This window comes from Hibiscus syriacus, unplaced genomic scaffold (assembly GCF_006381635.1).
Source record: "Hibiscus syriacus cultivar Baekdansim isolate YM2019G1 unplaced genomic scaffold, ASM638163v2 tig00110307_pilon, whole genome shotgun sequence".
NCBI lineage: Eukaryota > Viridiplantae > Streptophyta > Magnoliopsida > Malvales > Malvaceae > Hibiscus > Hibiscus syriacus.
In genome coordinates, this window is record NW_024062674.1 from 1,715,658 (window position 1) to 1,736,486 (window position 20,829).

A 20,829-nucleotide genomic window follows, 5' to 3' on the forward strand; every position below is an offset into this window, starting at 1 on the left:
ATTAAGTCATTGTCTTCGATTGATGATGGTTCTATCAGGCTGGACGAGTGACGGTGATGAAATAATAGTGAAGATTACAATATTTTTATGGTTTTAACAACCCCAAAATATAACATGAGGCCTAATCCCATGAAGAGAACCTTTACGGCTAGCGCCCTTATGATGTTGAGCACAATTGATTGTAATCCCCTAGACTCGGCTATGTGTTATGACCAGATTTAGTGAATTACGGTAAAAAAATTCCAAAACATTTTTCGATAACTTAAAATCTAGATTACAATTAAACATCTTTCAAAATATAATTAATAACATTAAAATTTAAATCTAGTAAATTAAATTCGAAAAAAGGTAAAATAAAATATTACAAAATCAGTATCAAAGTAAACCTAATATCAGTAATAAAACAGTATGAGTCGTAAAACTAACACTTTCAAAATATAGGCACATGTCACCCAAGATAATTGTAACTCGGAAGATAAATACATTACAACAAAATATTGTGCGAATGTGTCGATCCTCTAGGTCTGGGACGCCTATCAAAAAGTCTCTGAAAGGAAAAAGTTTGAGGGAGTAAGCTAGGGAGCTCAGTGTGTTCCAACATTGTATAAATAAAACATATAGTTAAATTTTTAAAATCAGTTCAGATCATATTTATTAAAACAACAGTAGAGTTTTTAGTTTAAAATTTCAGAATCGCCCTCCAATCGAACACCATATGTAGTTCCCCAGAACCATATAACCTAATGGAGCACCTTGGGTCCATAAGGTCTTACACTAGTCGAAGCGTAGGTGCCCACCTGAAGGGTGCCCTCAGGCTATCCTAAGAGAATAACTTAGGGTTCATAAGTCTTACCACTAGTCCCATTGGCCCAACAACCCACCCAAGGGTCACCTTAGGTCCATAAGGAATTACCAGTTGATTAGTGTTGAACTTATATTGTAACCCTCTCAGACCGATGCGGGTAGCCCGGTCTGATCTGGAGTGTCACATTAGGGCCACCGGAGTGACCCACTGTAAAAGTAACGGAAAATTTAAAACTTTTATTAAAACATGTAACTTATAAAATGATTTATCAGTATACAGAAATAAAACAGATTTTCAGACTCAAATATTAAAACAAAATACAATTACATGCCCCCTAATCACATGTACCATACTCTGCAAACAACGCCGGGAAACTCCCTTACTGAAGTCGATAGTTGCACTGGTACAATTCTTTTAACCTGCAATGTTGAGTGACAGAGTGAGCTTCAGAAAGCTCAGTTATACAGAACTACCAGATGAAGCTGAAGAATGTGCAGATACAGATAAACATATATTTTCTTAATGATCCATACATTTACAGACCTTTATATTGAGCAGAGATCCTATTGATATTTCAGGTGGTAACGGACAATGAGCTTTCAATTCAGAGAAATGTTTCAGATGTTTAGGTTCAAGAGATCATAATAGGTTATCTAGTGTGTTCCCGCAAAACCAGTGAAAAGATACATATTTTTTTAAACATATTTTTAAACATTCAGAAATCATAGTAATTCCCTCAACCGCACACGTCCATAATGTGTAGATTCCCCAGAACCATACAACCCCAGCACAACAGTATGACCCTGAGCACACAACCGAGGAGCTTTCATATATTCTTCCTCCAACAATAACCCCCCAAATAAAACATTTATCAAAAACCATAGTAAATCCCCCAACCGAACACATCATAATGTGTAGGTTCCCCAGAATCATAAAACCCCGGCACAACAGTTAGGCCCTGAGCACAAAGCCGAGGAGCCTTCATATTTTCTTCCTCCAACAATACCCCAAATAAAACATTTTTCCGTCAATAAATGGAGATATCAGAAATCAAAACAAATTCATATCATATATCATATATCATATATCAGAACAGAATCCAGATCAGAAATCAGAACAGAATTCGAATAAGAAATCATAACATATTTCAAATCGGAAACCAGATAAAATATTCATATGATTAGGGAACACACCAGAGTTTATAGATATTAATTAGAGGTATTGTATCAGGCAGAGAATCACAGTTCTTCAGTATGTCGATAGAATGTTGGAATTTAGAATCACTATTGGAAGAGTTCATTAACTGACAGAATCATCAGTTATTCAGAATGTGAATTGAGCTGATAAGGAAGAAACGAAGATTCGAAACATTTATGATTTATGTTGATCTATCGAAATATCGAACAACTCGAGGTAAACAACTCCCAGAACTGATACTTATCGACTGGTCAACTCCCAGAGATCATCTTCGGAATCATCGTTGAATAGATCTTTCAATGTCTTTATTTCATTTTTATGCTTCCACAATATCATGTAATGCGGACGTACTTGATTATTTTAATTATAAACCATCGTAATTGTACACTATGTAAACTCATCAGAATTTCCAAACTTATCCAAATCACTTACTAAATCCTCAGTCATTTAGGTTACCTAATTCATTTAGCAGTCATGTCCATTCCTGTTATTTCAGGGGTTTTCAGGGTAATCCAGACGCTTCTGAATTTCAGATACATATTGTACTTTCGTTCAATTCAATTTGGTCTTTGTGTCGATTTGTCTAACAAATATCAAATCCTTACTACTGAATGTGTTCTAGAGTTGAGCTGAGCTGAATACTTCCAAAACTATCATCGAGCCAAACTTGAAAAGACGAACACGCATTCCAGTAATATCTATGTTGTTCAGGTGTTGACATAACTTTAGGGTTGATTTACTCACTTAAATTGTGTTCCATTACTTTTAAAGGTAGTCCAATACCTATGCTTATTTGGATTTCTTAATTAATCCAAGACATTTACTTAGTATAGGCCATAAGGGTATTTTGGTCATTTTGGTGTTCAGTTTTATTCCAATCATTACAGAGCTCGAGGATATCCCATCATTCCTGAGCTTGGTAGTATCTTTGGGTCATTTCTATTACATGGGTATTTTGGTCATTTTACAGATTCAATGTATTTTAATCATTTTCTTCTGTCCGATCATACTATTAAATTCAATCTTATTATTTATTTCAGTCATTTCGAATAATTCTAATAGCAGAATACCCCCGATAAATTATTCTACAGGTATTTACTCATTACTCGAATATTTTTGGGTCAAGTGCATTCTCAGATTTTACAAACGGAATATCATGAATTTTTTCTGTACAAAGATAAGATCTTAACAATTAAATTCGTACTTAATCGAGTTAAGTACAAACCTTTAAAGTACTTCCTTATTCAGGGTCAACTCAGACTATTGTACCTCTCAAGGGCATTTTGTAATTTCTTAACCAGATAATTTCGATATTAGCTCTTAACGAAAATAATTATAATTTAAAGATCCTATGGTTAATTCCTTTCCCAAACATTCTCTGATCTTGAAATGATTCCTTAACAGACTTCTAGCATCTTGCTAAAACCCTCTTGGGGTTAAAAACAGGTTATCCGCATTTCCTAAGCAAAACTAACATTTCTTATGCAAACATTAATTTTTACCGAATCAATATGTCTTTTTAGAGTTATTAACCAACTTCAGGGACAATTCTTGTCATTTTACAATATAAGGGCATTTTGTAATTTTACCCAACCAGAGTATTCTCATAATTTCTCATATGAGTACCTTTAATATTTAACCTTTGTTGATATAACATATAAGTTACAAATCCAGGGCTGATTCCTTTATCACTAATCAGTTGCCAAATTTCTATTGTGTTCGGATCGAGTGTAAAAATTCATTAACTACACAAATGAGACCAACATTATCTTATTTATACATTTACCAATATTCATATGTTCCATAAAGCATAAAGAGATAGTAAAGTATTACCTCGATTTTCGTATCATAATGATCGACCATATAAATTTCATTCGAACGCCTTTGATCTTTAATTCAACTTCCAATATTTCCTTGGATCCATATCAATATAAAATACATAAAATACGGAGCTTAATTCCGAAAAACAGATCGAATCGGGTGATAAATCAGTCAAAAACAGCTTATCGAGTTTGAGTTTGGTGAAACGTACCCCAAAAATGGATTCGAGAAGTCAAAAACATAAAATATGACTTTTCGAAAATTTTGAATCTCCAGTCAAAGTCCTGGTCAACTGTGGTCAACGCCTGTCAACGGTCAATAGTCAACTATTTTACACAAATATCACCCTAACAGAAATTAATTACAAAATTAGCTACCTTCTACAAATATTTACGAAACTAACACCCGAATTTTACACAAATAGCACCTAAACAGAAATTAATTACAAAATTAACACCCAGACGATGCCCACTCTCGGGGGGTGGAACGTGAATAGTGCTACAGTATCGAACAAATCCTAAAAATTATTTTAAGCGATTTTGAGGCAGTTACAAAGCTCGGTTCATAATTTTGAACGGTGGAGAGCTCGATTCTGAAACGTCAGAAACTTTGACGATCTCACCCCCTCCATGCACCGACGACGACGGAGAAACGAAGAATACCGGTGGAATCGGAACGATACAAGGAACATGATGGTGCGGGAGGTGTCGAAAACGGATTATCGGATCGTTGTGAATCGATGAAAAACCAACTGAAATTGAGTTATTACCGATGATACTTCCGACTGAAATTAACGACGAACAGCGATGATTCACGATGAAAGGTTTGAGGGGTTTTGTTCCTCGGTCGGCAACGAACATGATTGTGGTTTCGGTTTGTCGATCTGAGGTCGGACAGCGAGTAGATCGGAGTTGAAAGGAAGGTTGTTAGAGAATGAAAAACTAGAAAATATGCAGAACCTGCGCACGGGAAGGGGGTTTATATTTTCTCATAAAGAAAAATGGGTAAACCATGAGTTTAGTCACTGAACTTCCTGTACTTTTTAAAACGATCTGTCAACTTTAAAAATTTTACAATTTAATCCTCAATTTTCTTCTAAAATACCAATTAAATCCAATACTTTATAATTTCTAAAATTTATCCCCTAAATTAGGGTGTTACATATATAAGAAATTACCAGCTTGATCAAGCTGAACCTACAGAGACTTCATACCAGATCCCAGAGTACCCCAAAGAAAATAGTTTTTCGATAGTAAATAGAAGTAGCATAGAAATCAGAGTTTAGACATATCAATTCAGTAAAACAGTAACCAAAGAACATAAATCAGAAAGGCATGCTTAAAAACTTCAGTAAACTAGAAATCAAGTTTAAAAGAGATAAATCATACGCAATCAAATCAGATCAGCTAGTCATATTGCAAATAAGATAAAACAGTCATGTGCACATGATATTTCAAACATATATTTAAACAGGTATATGGCACACAATGAACACACCTCGCAAAAAGTTTCAGTCGGGGAGATCTATTGAGCACCAGCTTCACTACGCTCTTTTACCGTACTAGAACCTAAGTCATATCAGAGCAGGGTTATACTCGGAGTAATATACTAACTGGATATTTAATAGGGTTGTATAATTATGCTGGTATTCACGGGCTCTTATGGATGAGAGGATTGAGAAGAATCGGGTCGAGCAATCAAACAGTCAAGAGATCATCAAGTACCTTAATTAACGATATCATCATAAATTAGTCGTTGACCCTCAAATTAAATAAACTTAATTAAATTGCCTAAATTACATATGCATATTCAAGTTTGACGGCCAATTTGTACGCTTTCATGTTCAAATTTGGCAAAACAAACTTCGAATTCGGGCTTATGACGTCAAAAAACATAAAATATGACTTTTTGAAAATTTTGACTTCTCGGTCAAAGGCAACAGTCAACGATCAAAGTCAACGGAAGTGTCAATGGTCAATGGGATGTTCAATGGTCAAGTCAAAGTCAACGGGTTGACTCTGTCCAAGTTGACTCAGCTTGACCAGTTCAGGTTGACTCGGTTCGGTCCGAATTAACTCAGACTAGGTCGAGTAGATTCAGTTCAGACCGGATCGGGCCGATTTTGTCCACCTGGATCGATTCCATAGGGTTCATCGACTAGGAACAAGCCTCACACACACTGCCGACGCGTGGCGGTGCGTGCAATAGTGATAGGGGTCGAGATGAACGACCGAACACTCCAAAATCATCCAGTTATCAATACAACCAATATTAAACTAAAAAATCAACCAAAACAAAGACAATTTAACCATAAATTAAAACTAAGCTTACCAATGCCGGCGATTGGAGAAGACGATGATGATACAGTAACCCAAGGGTTGGGTTATGGTCAGACGGAGACGAGGAGTTTAGTTATACAGGTGGTGAGGTGAGACAACGGCTGAGGCGACCAAAAATCGTCGAAAAATTGAGTGGCGGGGCTAGGGGTTCAACGGAATTTCTTTGGTTTTTCCATGACATTTGGCGACTGATATGGGAACGAGGGTTGAGGGGTTTTGGTCACCGGCTACTGGTTAGTCGAACGTTGTTACGTCACACTAAATGACGGTTAGACAGAGCAATGGGGATGGCTTGGTTTAGGGTTTGGGATAACACTGGGAGGTTTGGTTTTGGAAATAGGTTATAACCCAACAAAATATAATAAACATATATTTATTAATTAAAAATCCAACTAGTAGCCTAGCCTAGTGGCGAAGGCATAGGAACTCCTAACCCTATCACAGTTCCAGCCCACTCAACCAACAAATCCTTTTTTTCAATTGATCATAAAAATGGGATATTTATGGGATTAGTCCCTAAATTCTCTATACATTTGAAATTAATCATAAAACTTTAAAATTATTCATTTTAGTCCCTTAATTAAATTAAATAATTTAAATTAATTTTAAATTAAATTCGGGGTGTGATATTGACCCTAAAAAAATGTCGTGGGACATCATAGTTAACTCAATTATTTGCCAATCCAATACCAACAATTCAAATTCTAATTTTTTGGTTCCGTGTTTTACATGGTCCACTTATTGTTCCACTTATCACGTTGTCCTTGAATATTCAACGATGTAATTGGAGAGGAATTCTAATTTTCTTGTTGAGGAAAGAAATGAAAAGAATAATTATAATAAAAATAAAAATAAAAATAAAAACAAGATGAAACATTTGATAAAATAAAATAATAAAAATGATAATAATTTTCTTCATAGAAACTTCAATATCAATAATTTGATATTTATCAAAGGGTTTTTAAGTTGAATCCAACGACGTATTTAAAAACTTCGTTTCACTGTCAGCAGTTACTTTTTTAGTTTAATAGTGACACCCATGACTATGCTTTTGGTGGTCGTCAAATTGCTTCAAAATTGTTGGTAACAATATTACAACAAAATAAAGGTTTTAGTATTGACTATCACAAATGATAATAATAAAATTACATTTTTGTGTCATAAAATTAAAGGTGTAATATTGAAAGTGAACGTTGTTCTCCAAGGTTAACATAATCTTTTAGATTTTTTACAGAGAAAATAAGGAATTTGAATTCACTTGGTATAGCTTTTTTCGATGAAAAATAGGAAGACGTTAAGTTTAAAGAAACAAATATTTTTTCTGTGCGAAAATAATGAATTATAAATTGACATTCCTTCTTAAGATATCATTAACCTTTTTTAAGTCCAATGCTATTGAATGTTCTTAAGTTTTTCAGGATTAGGTCGAGTCAAGTAGTCTAGAAAAACGTTAAGCATCGCTTACAATATCTTAAGCAGTAAAATGCATATACTTGTTGAGACCAACTCGTTATCATGACAAAAACAAATTAGATATTTCTAATTTTTATAAATTCAAATAAATAATTATTTATTATTAAAATTAAATGAATATAATTATCTAAATTTAAATATGAATTAATTAAAGTCATGAAAATATAGTATATAAATTTATATAAAAGTACATTGAGAGTTATTTGTATATGTTATAAAATCAAAAAATAAATAAGTTGGATTATCTACAAATAAGTGAGCACTCGATATCGGGTTTGTCTTAGGAAAGGCGGACTAATATTCGGCTAAGAAACGACATGACCTAAAATTTAATAAGATACTTAATAAAGTCGGTTAAGCACTATCAGAAATGTTGACTAATAATAATGTTGTAGGTGGAAAACATAAAGAAATATTAAAAAAATTTGACAATCAGTAAACTTTGCTTATCGGTAGGTATCGATACAGTGCACATAAGTGTCAATATGTATATAGTAATATATAAGAAAGTGATGAAAATCGGTTAAAAGTAGACATGTAGCAATACCTTTATAAGAATATGTATAAAAGTATTGATACTTTAGTAATTTAAAAGAATTGCAATAAAAGTGCCTACGAAGTATCGATACCTTACACACAAGTATTGATACATGACAATATAACAGGTTGAAATTTGACAAAACATGTAACGAATTTGACTAACCGATTAAAATTTGACAAAACCAGTTGAAATTTGCTAAAACCGGTAAAGAGCAATCAGAATTGTTAAAATTTGTATCGATACATTTATAAGTATATGTACCAAAATATCGGTATTGTAGGAATTTAAAAGAAATGAAAAAAGGAAAATGTCTCGAAAGTATTGATACATTACACACATGTATCGATACATGACAAAATAACAGGTTGAAGTTTGATAAAACCAGTTTCAATTTGACAAACCCAGTAAAGAGATACCATAATGGTTGACATTTTTATCGATACTTTTATAAATATATGCACCAAAGTATCGATACTTTATGAATTTAAAAGAATTGCAATAATAGCGCCTATAAAGTATCGATACCTTAGACACTTGTATCGATACATGACAATATAACATGTTGAAATTTGAACAAACCAGTTTCAATTTGAAAAAATCGGTAAAGAACTATCAGATATGTTGATGGTATCAATACTTTTATAAGTATATGTACCATAGTATCGATACTTTAAGAACTGAAAAGAAATGAAAAAATGAAAATGTCTCGAAAGTATCGATATCGTACACAAAAGTATTGAGAATTGGGTAATGGTGTCAATTAAATATAAATAACATAATCGATTAAAATATCAAAGGCATTGCTAATAGAGAAATAGATAGAAGACGACCCAAGTTTTTGAAATCAAAGCATATTAGTTGCTACGAAATAGAAGCACGACGTTTTTGAAAGTGTAGTTGTTTGTTTATTGCTGCAATCGAATCGAAAGGTATATTGTTGAAACCCTAGTTTTTTAGTATTGTAGTATTCAGAAATAGGGGTTAGGTTTATGGGTTTGGGGTTTTTGAGTAAATAAGGATTTGGGACCGATTATAGGTAAAAAGTGATATTCTAGGTAGAAAATAAATATCGATACTTTTATATAATATTATAGGTAGAAATTGATATTGTAGGTTGTATAAAGGTATAGATACTTGTAGTAGAGAGTATTCTCATTCCTTTGAAGGAAACCCGATTACTATAGGATTAGTTATCGATACTTGTATATTGAATAAATTATATGTAACTTGTATTTGATTTAATTTAATGCTTGGATGTTCATAAACTAGTATGTGAAGGAAAAATGAAGTCAATGGATCTTGCAATTGTTGTTCATGAATATGACATCGAAATAAAGCTCGAGAATATCAACAATGAAGAAAATCAAAAGCAACCACTGGTGGATATATGTACTTCTTGTATGTATCAACGTATTTGTGTAATTGTTGTTGAAACGGTAATTGGATTAAAGTATTAAGAACTTTAAATTGATTAAAATTTTCAAATCTTGACAGTATGTTTGAATGCCAAATGATGAAGTAAGTTGGTAACTATAACATCGGTTCGGTATGTAAACTGAAATAGACAATAATATAAAGCTTGGAGGAAAGCACATGAAAAGCATGTATTATTAAACTTGTAAATTATGTGATAAACGATATATAAAAACAATAACATTATATATTTTTAAAAAATGTATGAAGTGTCGACAAGGTGTAGCATCAAAAGAGTGAACTCCATAATTGAACACTAAAAGGAAATGAATAAAGTTTATGTGTTGAAAGAAATGGGGTTTAGATATTTGATAGGAATGAGGGATAGACCTATTCGGAGGGAATTGTATCGATTGTTGATGGAGAAATTTGATGTAGAAAAATGTAAAGTTCAATATGGTGATTATTCATTTACTCTGGGGGGTCCCATGTGTTGTAGTCGTATTGGGGCTAGAAGATAAGACAACAGTATTAAAGAAGTTATTAAGACGAATAACTAGAAAGCACTTGCCAGGAAATATGATTTAAATCCCAAGGTGACATATGCTAGACTTGAGGATGAAATTAAAAGCAGAGCTTATGACGAGGATAACCTGAAGGCTCGGGTAATATTGTACCTTGTCGGAATCTTTCTTTGTCTAATGGGTGATACATCCCCAAGCAAGGACAATATCAAGTTGATTTGCGATGAAGGGTTGAAAGGTGAATTGAATTTGGCTGAATATGTCCATGAAAAATTGATTGAATCAATAATTAGCTTTCAGAAGGGCCGAAGCCAGACATACCTCGAAGGGTGCATAGCAATCTTAGAGGTAAATGAGTTGAATGATGTGTTGGGTTAAAAAACTTTTAAGTATAGTTATTGTAGAAAATGATAAATTTAATTATAAATGCAGGTTGTATTGTTCGATTTTTGGTCTGATTGTGAAAGTATGACGGTATTCCAAAGAACCGGAGTGGCAGGCATTCATGCATGGGGAAAGGAAGAAGTAGTCCTAGTGATGGAAAAATTGAAGTTGGAAAGACTGTGCTGCAAGAAAGGGTAATAAAATTAATTATATAATATTAAGATTAAAAAAATTGTATTAATATTGTAAGTTAATTTTGAAGGTTACTGGCAAAGAGGAAGAGAATGAAGAAGAGAATGTAGTAGGGGGATTATGGTCAGGTGAATGCAAGTAAATTTGACATTTTGATGTCTGAGTTGGCAGAGCTAAAAAAAATTGTTTCTGATTGTTTGCAAGGACGAAGAGGAGATTAAGAGTCTTAAGGGGGAAGTGGGTGGAAAAATTGATGGAGTGGTAAAAGAAATGGTGGAATTGAGGGGTGAATTTAAGGTGGTGATGGGAGAGGTTGAAAAAAATAGATGAAGGGGGAAAATAAGGGCTGAAATAAAAGATATGAAGAGTTATGTGGAGAAAAATATGATGAATTTAAAAAAGATGAAGAAGAAAAGTTGGATGCAATTAGGAGGAAGGATGTTAATATTATACGGACACATGAGAATATAATCGATGCTGACTAGGATTAAGAATATCCTACACCTAAGAAGAAGATGCAGAAGATAAGATGAATAAAAGAAAATTGAATTTGATTTTTATTATTGTGTTGTGACTAATATTTGTAGTCAAAATTGTAGGTTGAAAAAAGTGAAAATACCAAAAGAAATTGGTGCATTTGAAAGTGGAATGTGTGAATATGTATGGAATAGTGGGTTACCATTGAGCTCGGTAATATATATTTCTTTGTGAGTGATATTTAAATATTTCATGAGAAAAAATTAATCCAAATTTATCATACAATGAAGTTGTAATCCAGTTGGGAAACCAATTCGCCATAGAATCCGACGTTGCAACGTTAAAACCTATGGCATGGGTTAGCAGTCTGGTAAGTAGAAAGCATAAATTGTTAAAACATAGTGAATATGTTGTAATTGTGTAATTAATTTTTTTAGGTTATTGATTTGGTCGGCTAGGTGTTGGTTAACAATTCGAAGAAGATATCAGGCAAGCGGAAGAATGCTTACCTTCTATATAATTTTACGGTAAGTTAAATTAATAAATGTTGAAAAGTAGTGTTATGGATGGTAAATTAATAATTATTGTCAAGGAAATGTAGACAATGGTGTTAGAACACAAGCCAAGTGTTGATGATGTTACGGGAGTGTATATTGAAAGACTATTTGAAATTAACCAAATGTGACAAGGTAAGATACCATATGATTTGCAAATGGTGTTTTATATTTAAATATTTATAAAGAATTGTTGTATTTTATTAAATTGGGCGTGACATTTATTGTAAATATTTATTACAATAAACGATAGCCAGAGCCATTGGTATCTATTGTTGTTGGATATGGTTTCTCGTGTTGCAACGATTTATGATAGTCTATTTACAACGCCAAGGGCCAAAAAGGGAATGCAAGATGTGAGGAAATTTTTATGTATGAAAGGAAACAATAATTTATAATGCATAATTTGTTTATAATATAACTTGATATTTTTTCACACAGATGACCATATTAGATAAATATAATAAGGAAGAGATATTTGTAAATGAATGTGGGCACTCTGAAGGTCCCATTAAAAGGTTTCATAAAATGAATGCGCAATTGAATGGGTATGAAATTTGAGCATAAATGGAATACGCAATTTATAAGGGTTTCATATTTAACATTTGTGGTATTCATTTTTTAACAGACATGATTAAGGCATTTATGTGATGATGCGGATAGAAGGGGTCGTCGCTAGAGAGACAACGGATGATTTGGTAAGTGGAATGAAAAATTACTTTTCAGTTAAAATGTTAAAAGTCATCGATTGAATGATGTGGTTAACATACTGACAATTTGAATATAGGTTGTTGGAGATTAGGATTGTATGAGAATATTAAACGATCTCATATGCTACGATCAAAATAAAATGAGAGATTCGTTGACAATTGCCTGTATGAGACACATGGAAAAACATACGTGATGATGTAAGCCAAATTTTATATGTGAATGAAATTTTGTATGTGAATGAAATTATGTATGTGATGACCAAAGTTAGTAGTAGGTTGTTGTACATGTTTGTTATACATACCAAGTTTTATGATATTTACGATATATGTAGATTGATACTTGCAGTATTCCAAATGTCGTCGTTGTCCTGAGACATAATAGACATATTAGAATTATAAATAAGCATTGAAAATTTAAGACATCGTAGTAAAATAGACATAGTAACATTATTGTAATAATTTGCGGGACTAAAAGACCATTCCATTCTAAAAAAAATCAGTTGATGTAGGATGTGTGCTTGTTTCCAAACTGAGCTTTACTTGAGGACATGTTAGTTTGTTATGTCCCTCACCACTACATAACCCACATCACCTAATTTTTCTTGTCGGCCTTATTCTTTTGTACTTCTTTTCACTTTTCTTGTTTTTGTTTACAGTCACGAACATTATTTATGGCATTGCTTCGATTTACTAAATCTTTCAAACCAAATAAGTGTTAAAATTCGGTCGTTAGTCTTTTCATCTAATATATTGCAGTTATGAAAGACGCATTTGTATTTGATGTAATGTAGGATAAACGACTTGATGTTGCACGTAGAGAAGCGAACTGTGCCATTTGCATAACTTCTGGGGGTACATTGAAGTTAACAAAACTAGGTGCACAAGCCTTCACATCCTTAGTTCACATACTTAGAATCAAATACTTAGGCATAGATGTGTAATACAAGTGCTTTAAAACGTGAAGTTGATGGCGACATGGAGTTCTTACGGTCTTGAATTTTCTACACGAGCATGTTAGGGTTTTTGTACCTACATCAAAACTAATTTCAAATCCCTTATTTTTTTTCTTTGTACATTGTCAAAATAAAATTTTTGACATTTATCTGATAAGGACTTGTTTTTTTCTTGAAGATGGTACAAAGTATCCCGTTGAAGTTCTTCTTTGAACAAACGAAATGATTCATGTGTATAAATATCAGCAGCATAGCTTTTAGGTCAATCAGTTTTGTGATCTGGAAGAGATCTATCTGGGAACTTAAGTAATCCGCTTTCAACTCGTTGATATGCATTTTACTAATTCCTTCTTCAATTGCACGAACAACATCTAAATATGTCTTTTTGTTTTTCAGTGCAATCGTGAGTGAAGCATTCATAATAGACTCACACCTTTGTGTAGAGCGAATATTGGCAAAGAAATAACGGGTTAGATATGCTTGTGTCCATAAGTGTCGAGTATTTCCCTTCTCAATCACCTATGGATTCTTTTCAACATTGAATTCTGAAACAATTGAACGTCATTGAATATCAAATTCTACTGTTGCCCACCAGGAACCCATGCATGTGGAAAATGTTTTTGTAAATTTGCAGTCAGCAATGTTAGCTTGTACATTGCGAGAAAGATGCCAAGAACATAATTTATGCTTAGTAAAAGGGATAATATATTTGATATCCCTCTGCATTACCCTATCCCCTTCGGTGACAACTGAAAGAGGTGATTTATTCATCATGGCTTGCAAAAAAAATCAGCACCCACTCGAAAGATTGTGTTGTTTCGTCATCGATGATGGTAGTAGAAAATACTATTATGCTATGGTGATGATTAACACCGACAATGGGTATAATTGGTTGACCATAGAAATTATCTTTGTACGTTGTGTCAAACGCAATTACATCACCGAAGCACATGTTATTTGATTTCGATGTTGAATCAGCCCAAATAAGATTATGCAATGCCCTGGATTCTTCTACTGAGTATGCCAAAAAAAACCAAAATCATCTTGTTTCTATAATCAAAGTAATCAATTAGTGCATTGACATCCCCATTGACAATTTCCTTTGCTTTACCTCTTAGAAGTACATTTTAAAGGTTAAAATCCAAAAAAAAAGTTGAATTATCTACAAATAGGTGAACACTCGATATCCATATCTTTTTTTATCATGATTTCTTGAAAAGAATTAAGTAAAGCTTAACAGAAAGAAAAAAAATTAAGTGAACACAAATGTGTGTTGGTGTGTGGTCTAGTTGTTACCATGTTTGTCTAACACACTAAAGATTCCTAGTTCGATCCTGGGAAACAATATTGTTAATTTTCATTTTAGAATGAAAGTATTCCCCAACCCTACTTGACTTTTTCATTGTCTTCTTGATCATCGATATGCAAAAAGTGTCTTTGTCCTTAATATAAATTAATTAAATTCATGAAATAATAAGTTATAATATATAAATTTATATAAAAGTAGATTGAGACTTAATATTTGTATATGTTATAAAAATAAAAATAAGTTGGATTATCTACAAGTAACTGAACACTCGATATTCATTTTTTATCATGATTTCTTGAAAAGAATTAAGTAAAGCTTAACAGAAAGAAAGAAATTAAGTGAACACAAATGTGTGTTGTTATTGTGGTGTAGTTGTTATCACATTTGTCTTACACGCTAAAGATTCTCAGTTCGATCCTGGGCAACAATATTGTTAATTTTCATTTTAGAATGAAAGTATTCCCCAACCCTACTTGGCTTTCTCATTGTCTTCTTGATCATCGATATGCAACAAGTGTCTTCGCCCTTAATACAAATTTGAATATAAATTAATTAAATTCATGAAGTAATATGTTTATAATATATAAATTTATATAAAAGTACATTGAGAGTTAATATTTGTATATGTTATAAAATCCAAAAAAATTAATTGGATTATATACAAGTAACTGAACACTCGATATTCATATCTTTTTTATAATGATTTCTTGAAAACAATTAAGTAAAGCTTAACAAAAAAAAAATTAAGTGAACACAAATGTGTGTTGTTGTGGTGTGGTGTTATCACATTAGTTTTACACACTAAAGGTCCCTAGTTCTATCCTAGACAACAACATTGTTAAGTTTCATTTTAGAATGAAAGTATTCCCCAACCCTACTTGACTTTCTCATATTCTTCTTGATCATCGGTTTGCAGCAAGTGTCTTCATCTTTACCTTCATTTTGAGTTTTTTTCATTTCTCTTTTTTATTTCCTGTTAACCTTAATTTTTATCTTTCTTTGCTGGAAATTGAAGAGGTAACTGCAATAATTGTGATCGATGATAGAGTCATCGTATTTGTAGAATTAGCCAAAGTTAAGTCATTAGTTTCGATCGATGATTGTTCTATCAGGCTGGACGAGTGACAATGATGAAAAGGTAGTAATAGTGAAGATTACAATATTTTTATGGTTTTAACAACCCAAAATATAACACGAGGCCTAAGCCCATTAAGAGAACCTTTACGGCTAGCATCCTTACGATGTTGAGCACAACTGATCCTAAAAAAATGTTGTGGGACATCATAGTTAACTCGATTATTTGTCAATCCAATACCAACAATTCAAAATTTAATTTTTTTGGTTCCTTTTTTTACATGGTCCACTAATTGTTCCACTTATCACGTTGTCCTTGAATATTCAACGATGTAATTGGAGAGGAATTCTCATTTTCTTGTTGAGGAGAGAAATGAAAAGTAATTATAATAAAAATAAAAATATAAGATGAAACATTTGATTAAATAAAATAATAATAATGATAATAATTTTCTTCATAGAAACTTCAATATCAATAATTTGATATTTATCAAAGGGTTTTTAAGTTGAATCCAACAACGCATTTAATAACTCCGTTTCAACGTCAGCAGTTTTTTTTTTTAGATTAATAGTGTCGTCCATGACTATGCTTTGGGTGGTCGTCAAATTGCTTCGAAATTTTTAGTAAGAGTATTACAACAAAATAAAGATTTTAGTATTGAATTTCACAAATGACAATAATAAATAAAATAATAAAATTAATTTTTTTTGTCATAAAATTAAATGTGTAATATTGAAAGTGGACGTTGTTCTCCAAGGTTAACATAAATTTTTAGATTTTTTACTGCAAAAAATAAGGAAGTTGAATTATCTTGATATTGCTCTTTTCGTTGAAGAAAAAAAAAAGGAAAGACACAAGAAACAAATAATTTTTCTATCTGAAAATAATGAATTATAACTTGACATTCCTTCTTAAGATATCAGTAACCTTTTTTAAGTCCAATGTTATTGAATTTTGTTAAGTTTTTTACGATCATGTCGAGTCAAGTGGTGTAGAAAAACATAAAGCATCGCTTACAATATCTTAAGTAGTTAAATACATATATGTGTCGAGATCAACTCGTGATCGTAACAAAAACAAATTAGATATTTCTACTTTTTATAAATTCAAATAAATAATTATTTATTATTAAAATTAAATGAATACAATTATCTAAATTTAAATATGAGTTAATTAAATTCATGAAATAATAAGTTTATAATATATAAATTTATACAAAAGTACATTGAGAGTTAATTGTATATGTTATAAAATCCACACAAAAAACAAGTTGGATTATCTACAAATAAGTAACACTCGATATCCATTTTTTTAATCATGTTTCTTAAAAGAATTAAGTAAAGCTTAACATAAAGAAAGAAATTAACTGAACACACGTGTGTTGTTGTGGTGTAGTTGTTATCATGTTTGTCTTATACGCTAAAGATCCCAGTTCGATCCTGGGCAACAATAGTGTTAAGTTTATTTTTAGAATGAAAGTATTTCCCAGCCCTACTTGACTTTCTCATTGTTTTCTTGATCATCTATATGCAACAAGTGCTTTGCGCTTACCTCTATTTTGAGTTTATTTATTTTCCTTTTTAATTTACTATTGAAATTGATCTTTCACTTTCTTTGCTGGAAATCGAAGAGGTAAGTGTTATAATTGTAATCGAGGATAGAGTCATTGTATTTGTAAAATTAGCAAAGTTTAAACCATTGGCTTCTATTGATGATCGTTCTATCATGTTGGACTAGTGACAAAGATGAAAGAGTAGTAATAGTGAAGATTGCAATATTTTTATGGTTTTAACAATCCCAAAATATAACATGAGGCCTAAGCCAATGAAGAGACCTTCACGATGTTGAGCATAATTCATCCTAAAAAATTATAGGGGGACATCATAGTTAACTCAATTATTTGTCGATAGAATACCAACAATTCAAATTTAGAATTTTTTTTTGTTCCTTGGTTTACTTCCACTAATTGTTCCACTTATCACATTGTCCTTGAATATTCAACGATGTAATTGGAGAGGAATTCTCATTTTCTTGTCGAGGAAAGAAATGAAAAGAATAATTATAATAAAAATAAAAAAACAAAGATGAAACATTTGATTAAATAAAATAATAATAATGATACTCATTTTCTTTATAGAAACTTCGATATCAATATTTCGAAAATTTTCAGAGGGTTTTTAAGTTGAATGCAGCAACGCATCTAATAACTTTGTTTCACTGTCAGCTGTCACTTTGTTAGATTAATAGTTTTATCAATCACTATGCTTTTGGTGGTAGTCAAATTGCTTCCAAATTGTTAGTAAGACTGCTACAACAAAATAAAGGTTTTAGCATTGACTATCACAAATGATAATGTTTTTTTTTCTCAGCAAAAAGAAATTTATTAGTTAAACAAACATACGTTAATAGTCTCATTAAAAACCTCCTACACCTAGTTGGAGAAAAAGAGTACTTGTTAGAAAAAGAATACTCTTAACAAGGTATAAAGTTACAACTCCAACTTACACTAACAAAAACGAAGACACCAAAGACGGACAATGGCCCCTCCACGACAATCCCAAGAGCCAATTACAGAGCATATCCTAGCATAAGGCAGGACTAAGTAGGCACCAAAGAAGACTAACAGCAAGGCTGTGTGAGGAAAACCATCTGATGAGACGCTAAAATAATTGAGCAGCAGCCAATATCCGCACAACAAGAAATCACCCGAGCAAGTCAAAATAAAAGTAAACATGGTTGCTGATGCCAGACTAGTTATTCTCCAAACTTTCTTTTCCTTCAATCGAATGGAAGTTCTATAAGGAGACCTCTTTAAACTTCTTCCAACTCCAAATGCTATAACTCAAGAAAAAGCATTCAGCTTCTGGACTACTTCACTAGACCACGGACCTTTCTTTTGAAATGGTTGAGTCACCATCTTGCAAAAACTCTTCCATATTCTTCATCCAAACAAAATCAGCCTCTGCAGTACTTTTCAACCAGAGCAGCAAACCAGTCCCAAAATAAATTCTGAAGAAGCATTAAAACTGCGAATCACATTCTACAGGGGCATTTGACAACAAACATCAATTAGTCCCACCAAGCTTTGAAAAGGTTGGATCGGTTCAGACCTTGTTTTGCTAGATTATATGCCAAACCATTCCCCATCCGCAGAACGTACACAAGCTTCACACGTGAAATTTTTTCCAGCAGTCTATCAATCTCGTCAAAGAGCTCCTACCAATGACAGGGCCTTAACGATAAGGAACCAACCCAGTTTAAGGCAACTTGGGAATCGGATTTTATTATTAGTTCCCATTGCCTATGCCAACCAATTTCTAGGAAAAGCTCCAAGACAGTTTTTATCGCAACTACTTCAGCAAAATCCGAGTTAACAACTTCTCTAGGCCCTGAAAAGATCGCTTTTATGTTGCCACTATTATCTCTCAACGCTCCCCCGCACCCAACTGCCGAATCTCTGAAGGCTCCATCTATATTAAATTTCAGCAGCCCGGCCGCAGGTGGCTGCCAATCCATCTTTGGAGTTTTCGGCAGAACGCACCCTGTAGGATCATTCCACCAATTCTCTTCGCAAAGAATTAAGGAATCATTTACTTCTTTAATCCAAATTAAGGTCATCATTTTTACATAGAACAACAGATCCTTCTGAGAAGTCGATTTATTCTCAAAAACCATCTCATTTCTCGCCAACCACACCCCCCATAGCGCTGCTGCCACAGATATTAACCAGATTGATTTTGTAGGGCCTGACCAAGACACCGAGAAACAGAATGCAAAGAAGTCATTGAGGTTTGCGGGAATCGACCAGTGCATTGACCACCAACTGCAAAAATTCCTCCAGAAACACCAAATAAACCTGCAATTAAAAAGGAGATGAAAAGTAGTTTGGACAGCTACCTTGCACCAAGGGCAGCATTTTGAGGGTTCGTCCAATCTGATTCCTCTCGCAATAAGGAACTTTTTTGTTGGGATCCTTTCAATTTTTACCATCCAAATGAAAGATTTCACTTTAGGAGACACCTTGAGGTTCCAGATTTTACCAAAGTTGAAGTTCGGTTCTGCTGTGTCGTCATTAACTAATAACTCAGATAATTTCGCAACTGAAAATCTCCCCGCCTGATCATGTAGCCAGATAATTCTGTCAGGAATGAGGTTATTTATTTTTTTTCCTCTTCAAAGCATTTAATTAACGCTTCGAGTCTTCTATTTTCTTTATCACGAAAGGATCTGCAAAAGTGTGCGGGCCAGTTTATCTCATCCAAGCTCCTATGGACTGAAATTTCAACGATTGTCATTCCCTTCCCCAACGCAAGTCTGTGTAGTCGTGGAAACAACAAGCAGATTGGTCTGTCACCACACCATACATCTTCCCAAAACCTGATTGTTTTACCATCCCCGAGCTTCCGCTGGAAAGCTAAGTTGTTCATCCATCTCCCAACATCTCTCTTCAAAAGGTCGTTCAAGAATCCTTTCCAAATAATTGACATTTTCTTTACATTTCGCATTTAATTCGGCCCTTTCTGATTCGGTTTACTGTACTTGGCATTAATCACCTTGAACCATAGCGCCTCTTTTACCGAGAGATACCTCTACCCCCATTTCGCTAAAAATGGACTATTCTTCTTTTTAATATTTATCACCCCTGCCCTACCTATTTTTCTTTGGTAAGCAGACTGTGCCCCAATTAACTCTGCATAATTTTTTGGAGCCTGTCCAGTTGCCCCATAGGAAATTTCTCCTCATTTTTTCCAATGAGAAAATAACCTCAGTGACCAAAAATATCTTATAATATACGATTTTAACCAACTTTTTTTGGATTTGTCAAAATGACCAACTAAATCGCAATGCGATCGATAATTCGCAACGCGATCTCCGGTATTGCAAATCAGTTTCCAGATTCGCAACGCGAACATCGACTATCGCAACGCGAACTTGGACTATCGCAACGCGAACTTGAACTATCGCAATGCGATTTTCCAAATTCGTTGCGATAGTCCAAGTTCGCGTTGCGATTTATTCCAAATTCGTTGCGATAGTCCAAGTTCGCGTTGCGATAGTCCAA

The 20,829-nt window shown here is 33.1% G+C and overlaps 1 protein-coding gene across 1 annotated transcript; it reads right to left on the reverse strand.

Annotated features, from left to right (window-relative positions):
- Positions 1 to 18,983: 18,983 nt before the first annotated feature.
- LOC120116941 lies at positions 18,984 to 20,366 on the reverse strand. Its single transcript, XM_039137316.1, has 3 exons — positions 20,321 to 20,366; positions 19,573 to 19,623; positions 18,984 to 19,513 (listed from the first exon to the last, which is right to left on the reverse strand). Exons 1-3 carry the CDS (start codon positions 20,364 to 20,366, stop codon positions 18,984 to 18,986), a joined length of 627 nt encoding a protein of 208 aa, XP_038993247.1.
- Between the last annotated feature and the right edge of the window lie 463 nt (positions 20,367 to 20,829).

Excerpts from the sequence above, each read along its gene's own strand:
- LOC120116941 (XM_039137316.1), bottom strand. The coding sequence starts at position 20,366 with ATGGGGGTAGAGGTATCTCTCGGTAAAAGAGGCGCTATGGTTCAAG. Across the intron at positions 19,624-20,320 it reads AAGAGGCGCTATGGTTCAAG|GTTTATTTGGTGTTTCTGGA; the intron begins GTGATTAATGCC and ends TTTTAATTGCAG. Across the intron at positions 19,514-19,572 it reads AGTTGGTGGTCAATGCACTG|GCCCTACAAAATCAATCTGG; the intron begins GTCGATTCCCGC and ends TGTCTTGGTCAG.